The sequence below is a fragment of the Alosa sapidissima genome, chromosome 18 (assembly GCF_018492685.1).
Source record: "Alosa sapidissima isolate fAloSap1 chromosome 18, fAloSap1.pri, whole genome shotgun sequence".
NCBI classification, from domain to species: domain Eukaryota; kingdom Metazoa; phylum Chordata; class Actinopteri; order Clupeiformes; family Clupeidae; genus Alosa; species Alosa sapidissima.
In genome coordinates this window covers 17366381-17375870 of record NC_055974.1, presented here as the reverse complement: position 1 = coordinate 17375870, position 9490 = coordinate 17366381, and the positions used below count along the sequence as shown (strand labels likewise).

The 9490-nt window shown below is 44.8% G+C and overlaps 1 protein-coding gene across 1 annotated transcript; it reads left to right on the top strand.

Moving 5' to 3' along the window:
* Positions 1-1477: 1477 nt before the first annotated feature.
* On the top strand, positions 1478-9490 carry vangl2 (VANGL planar cell polarity protein 2; the record flags this gene model as incomplete). The annotated part of the gene is made up of 5 exons (XM_042070659.1): positions 1478-2097; positions 3966-4102; positions 4410-4545; positions 5773-6019; positions 7216-9490. Coding segments are annotated over 5 exons (1401 nt in total), but the record flags the coding sequence as incomplete, so codon positions are not given.

The following is a 9490-nucleotide window of genomic DNA, read 5'->3' as shown; positions in this document are numbered from 1 at the left end:
AAAATATAAAGAGCCTCATAGTATTGGGTCTACGCATTATGGTAACATTTCTTAGATAACATAGGATGAGGAGGAGGAGGAGGATGATAATATTTGCAGCATTTGCAAACATATTTAGGGTTTTTTTTTCTAGAGAACTAAGCATTTTGCTAGAGATTCAAAGCTTATCTTTAAGGTAAGAAAACATATAATCAGATTAATCATGATTAGGGTTATGCACCATTCTGATTTTTTTTGTTTCCTTTGCTCAAAATCCTGTTTCTTTAATATGCAGGATCATGTTAAGACCTGGAGCGATGCTAATTAATTATCTCCTCTTTCTCTCTTCCCCCTTCCCCCTCTCTTATCTTTCCCCGCCTTTTATCTATCCGTTTTACCCCATCCCTCTTTCATCTCTATCCGTTTTACCCCATCCCTCTTTCTTCTCTATCCGTTTTACCCCATTCCCTCTTTCATCTCTATCCGTTTTACCCCATTCCCTCTTTCTTGTTGCCATTTCCTGATGTACCCCCTCTTCTCCCTTGTCTTCATCTTCCGCCATCTCTCTTTTCTTTTACTCGCTCTGTCTCTCCCTTCCCCCCATACAAATCCATTCTTCCATTCTTCTATCACTTTATCCCTCTCTGTTTTTCAGTGTACTTCACCATCTTTCTCTCTCACACTCTCTCCCATCCCCCACTTCTCTCCTCCTCTCTCCAACTGCTTCATCTCTCTCTCTCTCTCTCTGTGTATCTCTCCTTTCATCTATGTGGGTCTCTTCTCTCACTGTCTGTATATATGTGCCACTTTATCTCTCTCCCAATCCCTCTCCTCTCCTACTCCTTCATTTATGCCTCTGTGTCTATCTTTCTCTGACTGTTTGTCTGTCTACAGTTGTCTTTTTCTCCTCCTCTCTCTCTCTCCCCCTTTATGTAAGGGGTAATGGCTGCCAAGGAAGTCCCAATATAAGGAATTAATAGGCGAGGTGAAGAACACCACGCCTCGTCCATTAACTCCATATACCGGGACACCTCGAAGGGCGTTATCCCGCTTATCCCCCGGTTGCTACTCGTATACAGTATTATGTACATAGGCAAGCACAGAAAGGAAACTTGTGGTTCAGTTTAAAATGCACCCGACTTTCTTTTGTTACTGACCGTGATGGCGGTAGGTTAGCTTAGCTATGGTTTATTCCATTGTTGCAAGCCAAGCCATCTTCCTAGTTCATCCGTTGTTTACTATGGTTGTTGTAGTTACATTTCAAAAAAGCATTAATATGGAAAGCTGATTAAACTTTTTTTTACCAGATCAGGTGTTCCGATACACAGAACCACCCCCCCACCCCACCAGCCAATCAGAAAAGGATATTAATTCAATGAAGATAACTCTTTATTCTTTTCTCTCTCTCTCTCTCTCTCTCTCTCTCTCTCTCTCTCTCTCTCTCTCTCTCTCTCTCTCTCTCTCTCTCTCTCTCTCTCTCTCTCTCTCTCTCTCTCTCTCTGCCCATCAGGATGACAACTGGGGCGAGACCACCACGGTGGTCACCGGCACGTCGGAGCACAGCGTCTCCAACGAGGACCTGACGCGCGCCTCCAAGGAGCTCGAGGACTCTTCGCCGCTGGAGTGCCGGCGCTTCGCCGGGCCAGCCCTGAGCGGCGCTCTGGGCCTCTTCGCTCTCCTCACCCCCCTCGCCTTCCTCCTCCTCCCGCAGCTGCTGTGGCGCGACCAGCTGGAGCCCTGCGGTGTGCCTTGCGAGGGCCTCTACGTCTCGCTGGCCTTCAAGCTCCTGGTCCTGGCGCTCTCGTCGTGGGCGCTCTTCCTGCGTCCGCCCCGCGCCTCGCTGCCGCGGCTCTTTGTCTTCCGCGGCCTCCTGGCCGCGCTTCTCTTCCTCTTCGTGGCGTCCTACTGGCTCTTCTACGGCGTGCGCGTGCTGGAGCCGCGCGAGCGCGACTACCGGGGCATCGTGGGCTACGCGGCGTCGCTGGTGGACGCGCTGCTCTTCATCCAGTACCTGGCGCTGGTGCTGCTGGAGGTCCGGCAGCTGCAGCCGGCTTTCTGCCTCAAGGTCGTCCGCACCACCGACGGAGCCAGTCGCTTCTACAACGTCGGACACCTCAGGTGAGCCAGGGAGGATTTTGTGTGTGTGTGTGTGTCTTTGTGTCTTTGTGTGTGTGTGTGTGTGTGTGTGTGTGTGTGTTTGAAGGGTGACATGCCAGAAATCCAACTAGATTGGTCCAGTGCTGGAATGTTGATTGTTGCGTCTTCGCGAGCCAGCTCAAACTGCATGACGAATCGGACGGGAATTTGGTCCAATTGTACAGATTGTTGGGTCTGACTAAAACGGGCCAAAATTGCTCTCTGTGTGTGTGTGTGTGTGTGGTAACAATAGAAGCAGTGTGCATTTATGTTGAATGGGTAAAAATATGAGTGTAAATGTTGGAGGGGACACAAAATAAGATTTGTGTTAGACTGTTGTTTGTGCTTGCGGGCCCGTGTGCATGCCTGCCTGCCTGCCACCAGTGGGGCAAGCTGCTACAGTGCTAACCATGTCTGTGTGTGTTTGTGAGATATTTGTGTAGCTAGCTGCTACAGTGCTGCTAAAGAATTGAGGTATTTGTGTAGCTAGATAGGAGCTGGGGAGAGGGAGAGAGAATGAAATTGGGTCATACTTTACAGTCATGCAGACCAGACCTGGTGATTTGAGAAACTATGCAGGCAAAGAAATTACAAAGAAATGAAGTTAAAGTGTTGGTGCCAGACACTTATCCAACACAAATTGGTGTCGGTGTGGACAGAGGGCAGATAGCAAGTTTATTTCGACCGGCTGTCCAGGTGAAAAACAAGGGAGAAGTGAGAAGTTTGAGTTCCTAAGGTCATCACAGACGTGATGTAATTAGCCAAAAAAGTAGTTATTTTTTTTCGCTGTGTTGTTTCATATGACACCAAGTTAATACACATTTCCTGGTTTGTGTTTGTATTTGTATGTGTGTTTCTTTGGTAACGGCGAAGAAAAGGGCAGGTCTTGGCAAAGACCTCTGATCTCATTGTTTTGTCTCTCTTGAGATTGTGCGGTCATTGGATATGCCCTCGTGTGGGGGTGTCTGGTGTCTTGATCAGTCTCCTGAGATCACTGTGCTCAGAGTCAGACCTCAGCAATCACAAACCTTACCAACAGCATCCTCATCGTCGATCAATGAATTAGCTACACAAAGTAATCAATGAGCAATTAGTAGTAAAGTAATTATCTTACATAAAATATGAATTACTTTGTTTTATATAAGCTTGATACACAATTAGTAATAAATTAAGTATCTTATGGGAAAACATTGGTATTGTCACATAGACTGTTAATTGCTGTCTAGTGAGTTTTAGTCAAACATTAACATTGACCTATATAGGTCCTTAGTTGGCAGCTCCCATGTATGTTCAAATCGTGCCACTGGTTTTCTGATTGTTTTGCAGCAAATCAACCAAACCTTCCTCATGACTGTATTCACATTTAAGTTGACACACAGCTGTGTCTTACTCTTAAACTGTTAAAACAACCAGTTTAGAAAGCACAGTTCACAGTTTCTAACTGGCAGTGAAATTCCTACAGCCTAGCTGTTTGATGATTGCTTGTTGGCTATGCATGGGGTTTTAACAGTTATGTTGCTGTCCTCCAGTTTTACCACTAGGTGGAAGCAATGCCATAACTTTGAAGCTTTTCATTGGGCTTTTCCACTTTTTGAAATTACTTTTAAATTAAGTAGATATTGCTGATAATTTTATTTTCTGGGCAGAAATAATTCTCAACTCTGATAGATTATCTCTGATTAAATATATAAGTATGTTATTGTCATTGTAAAAATGAAGAATGCCAATTGGTTCTTCTTGAGCTTTACTGTGGGCTTGACACTCCGCTGTGGGCTGTAGATGCTGAGGATGATTAAGATGGCTGACACTAATGCAAATGAACACCTGGCATTTTATTTGTTTGTTTGTAGTATCCAGCGTGCAGCTGTGTGGGTCCTTGACCAGTACTACAGCGACTTCCCTGTCTACAACCCGGCGTTGCTCAACCTGCCCAAATCAATCCTCTCGAAAAAGATGTCTGGCTTCAAAGTCTACTCACTTGGAGAAGGTGAGAGTTGAATTCATGTCTGTCCGCCTCCACATGTTCCCTAATTCATCCAGATGTCTGCATCTCTCTGTCTTTGTCCATCTGAAGTACTCTCAATTCCACCTTCATTCTATATCGGTCTCTCTCTCTCTCTCTCTCTCTCTCTCTCTCTCTCTTTGCTGTCTTCCCCTTTGTCTGACCTTTTCTGGCTCGTTGACCTCTTTGTCACCCTCGCCCCTTGTCATTGTCTGTGAAAGTGCAGTATCAATCCTGTGTAATTCCCTTGGGTCCATGCCATTGATTGCGCCGTTCTCATATTGATTGACAGAGAACAGCACCAATAACTCAACTGGCCAGTCGCGGGCCATGATCGCAGCTGCAGCACGGAGGCGGGACAATTCCCATAATGAGTACTACTACGAGGAGGCCGAGATGGAGCGCCGCGTCCGCAAGCGCAAGGCCAGGTGTGTGTGTGTCTGCGGGTGTGTGCGTCTGCGGGTGTGTGCGTCTGCGGGTGTGTGCGTCTGCGGGTGTGTGCGCCTGTGGGTGTTTTGTGGTGGAGTACTTGGGTCTACATGCTTGCACCTGTTTGTCTGAGGGCTGTTCTGATGTGAAATTGGGCCACACTACAAGAGTGCTCCTCTGCCTTCAGTTTTTTTTTTCATCTTCTATACACTGTTAGGTTCAGTTCACTGTTAGTTTCTAAGCACTGCAGTTAGGGTAACATCTATACACTGAGAAGGATACCATCTTCATCGTTTGCATATCTCTACCTCAATACTGCTTCAAATACTACTGCTACTAGCACTAGTACTGTACTAAAATTAATTCCTTCAGTTTCGGTGCACCGAAACGCCATCATGTTTTAAAAGTAAATGTGTCTTTGCTATGTCTGTGCACATATCTGCACACATAAGGGTCTAGATACCTGCAAGGGAAGTATTGGAACGTCACCTATTACCGACCATCCCGTATTTCTGACCTCTTGCGTGTATGTATCTTGCGTCACTTAATATTAATTTCTATACAAACCAAGACGGCGGATTCCTAAAGAAACGCAAGAACCCACACCATAAGTGTATCTAAATTAGCGATGTACCATAAATTACATTTTACTGTGACTCGAAGAGCTGTAAACAGTGTTGTAAGGCTGCGTGCACGAATCCGCTTGGAGCTCCAGTGGAATTTTGATTTGCATTGAATTCTTGGTCTAACCGTTGATGTGAGAAAGGTCGGAAATGGGCGACCCGCCAGCACTAACCTCCGAGCGTGGTAAACAAAATTAGATATTTCAGGCAGTAAAAGCCCCGGTGAGAACCAAACCAGATTTGGTTCAAATCTACACACCTATGGCTACTGAAAAATGTAAGGTTCATTTATCAAATGTTATTTTGAAGTATTAAAATACATCGTTGTTTTAGAATTTTCGAACGAAAGGGCCAGTAATTGGTGCTTTTACGATTAAAATATTTTCTCATTAAATCTTTAGTGTTGATTACCAGAATTAATTGGATTCCTGTTTTCCTCTAAACAAACACTCGCTCAACCTCTAGTCCTTTTGTCAATATTAACACCACTGTCTAACACCATCTTAAAGTACTGTACTGTCTTGTATTTAAAGTAGCTAACTCACGAACACCACTGTGCCTCTCCTTTAATTTACTTAATTATACTTTGCTTTCTCCTTTTAGACTGGTGGTGGCAGTAGAGGAAGCCTTCACCCACATCAAGCGGCTGCAGGAGGACGAGCCTGCGGCCTCGTCGCCCAAGCACCCGCGCGAGGTGATGGACCCGCGGGAGGCAGCGCAGGCCATCTTTGCGCCTATGGCCCGGGCCATGCAGAAGTACCTGCGCACCACACGCCAGCAGCCCTACCATAGCATGGAGAGCATCATCGCCCACCTGCAGTTCTGCATCACCCACAACATGACGCCGAAGGTAAAGCGCAAGCCGCGGACACGCAGCCAGCGAGTCGCTCACTGCCCAACTGAATTATTTTACAATCGTGTGTACTGTATGTACAGCCTGTATGTGTAGGATTTTTACCCTATGCCGTTTTGCCAGTTTTTTCGCTGTTTTATTGCTTTTTGCTCGCTGTTTTCTCTACAGAGCTCCCCCTACAGCTTCAGAGTATATATTTTACGACACTTCTCACTCGGTCATCCTACCATTTCCTCTTTCCCTGTTCCTCTGACAACGGTTTACTTGCTTTCTGCTTCTTTTCGCCGGCTCTGCCATGATGAATGTCAGAATTTCGTAGCGTTGGTAGGGGGAAACAAGTGACAGCAGGGGGAAATAAGCAATGTTTTTTTTTTTTTTTTTTTTTCTTCCTAGGCTGAACGAGCTATCATAGCGTGCTTGTCAGTCACCCATTTGTGACTCTGGTAACAAGTCTGGTTGAGTAAAACATGGAGAGGAAGTGAAAGAGGAGTAGCCTAGAAATCTAGACGCACCCTAGCGGCGGCAAATTAATTTGCTCAGCCTGTACGTCTAGTATCAAACCATAGGGATTTCTATTGGCTAACACCGTGGATGTTATTCAATTTTTCAAATGTATTTGCCGTTTTGCCGACCGGATACGGATATGGTCGTAGCGCTGGCCTATTGCATGCCTAGGCAGTTTGAAAGACAATTCTCTGCCCGCCCCTTGGATTAAGCGAGGTGAATGGTTCGATGCCAGACTATACATTTCAATGATATAGGATGGCCCGCCAGGCTAAAAGAGGAGTGCTTCCTTAAGATGGAGATAAAACATGCAGAGAGATTTTCGAAATGATCATCGGAAGGGCGGTTGCTTGTACAAGAAATTAAAAAACATTTGATCTACAGTTACAGTATGTTGATCGTGTGAATGCTATATTTCCACCTTTATCAGCAGTGTTATATTAAGTATTAAGAGACAAACGTGCCAAGTGACGACAAAAAGCTGTTTTTGGTGGCTGATGTACAACATCGCCACCAGATCGATGCCATGCGTGCATGATCCCGTAGTAGTAATAGATAACTTGTTTTTGGAAGAGGATTCTGGTCTACCGGAGTTATCATTTCGAATTAACTTGTTTTTTTATTATTACTGAGTACCCACAACATTGCAGGATTTACTGTAAGTCTTTACCCCTCTCTCCCTCTCTCAGGCATTCCTGGAGCGGTACCTCAGCCCTGGGCCCACCCTGCAGTACCAGCGTGAGAACGGCAGAGGGCGTCAGTGGACGCTGGTGAGCGAGGAGCCGGTAACCAGCGCCCTGCGCCAGGGCCAAGTCTTCTCGCTGCGACGCCTCGACTTTGCCTTGGTCGTCACAGTGACGCCGCTCCCTTTCCTCAACCTGGGGGAGGAGTTCATCGACCCCAAGAGTCACAAGTTTGTGATGCGGCTGCAGTCCGAAACCTCTGTTTGAGACCGAGAAAGAAAGAGAGTGAGAGAGAGAGAGAAAGAAAAAGGAAGGAGAAGATTGTCACAAGATGGAGGGGTGGGCGGAGAGAGAGCTGATGAGTAAAAAAAGAGTCAGACGGAGGAGTGAAGTTGGCGTGAAGTGACTACAAAGAAAGGAGGAAATGAGAGTGGATGTAGAGGGATAGAACCACTCTTCAGCCCCGATTTAACATCACATCATGTCTCATAGATTTTATTTCTTCATTTTTTTTTATCTTCCAGTGACTTTCTCCCTTTACAGGGGACTGTTTTTTTTTTTTTTTTTTTTAAGTCTCTCCAGCTGATCTGGAGAATCTCCATAAGCTCATAGTTTGCTCCTTAGTGTCTTCAGATTTGACCTTTTCCAGGCGACACGAAGACTGAACGGTTTTAGTGCATTTTCTCTACGCTGACTGACATCACTGTAATTCCAACACTAAAACAACAACAACAACACAAAACAACAATAAAGGAAATCACAAAGCACATTAAATCAACATTACCCTATACCCTTTGAAGAAATCTGCTCCTTCTGACTGGAACCAACTGCTTATACTGTTTACCATTTCGCAATTTCCTTATTCAGAAACGTATTTAGTGTGTAATGACACTTTTTGGATCAAGCTGGACTTCCACTACACATCTCTTTGACACTACCTGGAAACTGTGAATGCTATTTTGGAAAAAAAAAATCTGTTAAGGCGCCTACGCTTAATATCATGCTTTATAAGGTTAATAACAATCGCTTTGAGTGACATCTGCGTGGGGAGTTACCTTGTTTTTGTTTTATTTTTCTTTACATTTTTTTTTCAATCGAAGGAGTTTGAACAATCATCAGACACTCAAAAGTGCTCCATCATATCATCGGTCCGTTGGGACTGTGTCTCACCAGTTTTCACACTGACCAAGAGGGCTGTCAAAGTTGTACCCCCCACCCTGTTCTTTGCTGTGGAGCGAGGCTTGAATGTCTTGCAGCGTTTTGTCTGTACTACTTACTCTGTATGTTTTCAACATTTTCAAAAAATAGTTCTGCTAACTGATTGTGCAACCTGTTTTTTTTAAGCATCAGCTGTTCTATTCTCACCCTGTAAATGACTGTGGATTCTCAGAAGCATGATCACTTAAAATGGTTCCACCCACGATACTCCCTCGCTCCCCCTCCAACGGGATGACGCTGCACTGCGGAGGAAACTGTTGTGAAAATGTGAAGGAGATAAGGTGGACATCTTCCATAAACTGTCAGGAAGCAGAACAACATGGTATTATATCCTTTCATGTATCTCCTACATGGTAACAAGCAAAATGAACTACTCCATGTAGCCTTGTGTGCATAAGTGTGTGTGATTAACTGTTGGTTTGGTTGTTAGGGAGGTGTTTTTGGCACTCCTATGTGGTCACCATGTCATTGTGACCAGTGACATTTAAGTTGTCATGACTACACAACATCCACTCAACCACACCACATACACACTCCTAACACTTTTATGCAACGCACACTAGCAACCCCATGTAGCTAGCATTGGCTGTTGTCTCCAGCTGACATGGCAGGGAGGTCAGTCTGTGAAACAAAAACAAAAAAGTAGCGGCTCAAGGCCTCTGCTGGTATTGTTTTTGCTCATTTGTTTTCGGAATGCACTGCAAGTATGCATTTCTGCCTTAAAGTTCACAGGAACCAATAACTGTTTTGGCTTCCTCTTTCATATGAGCAGAAAGAGATGTGTGTATGCACTGTTTGGCAGCTCTGAGACACTGTAGACCCCCCCCCCTTCTCCCTCTCGCTCTTCCTTTTGTATATAACCTTTGAAAGATTTTTTTGTTTGTCTGTTTTTTTATACTTATGAGGCTGGAGCTGGAGTTTTTATACAGTTATGTAGTGTTTTGAAAACTGAGCATTGGAAAAGTAATCTTGTGCAGAAAATAAAAAACAAACTTGCAATTTCATTCTTAGAGCCGGTGCATGCGCATAGTTAATGAAGTTTTGTATTTTTTGTATTTGTTTG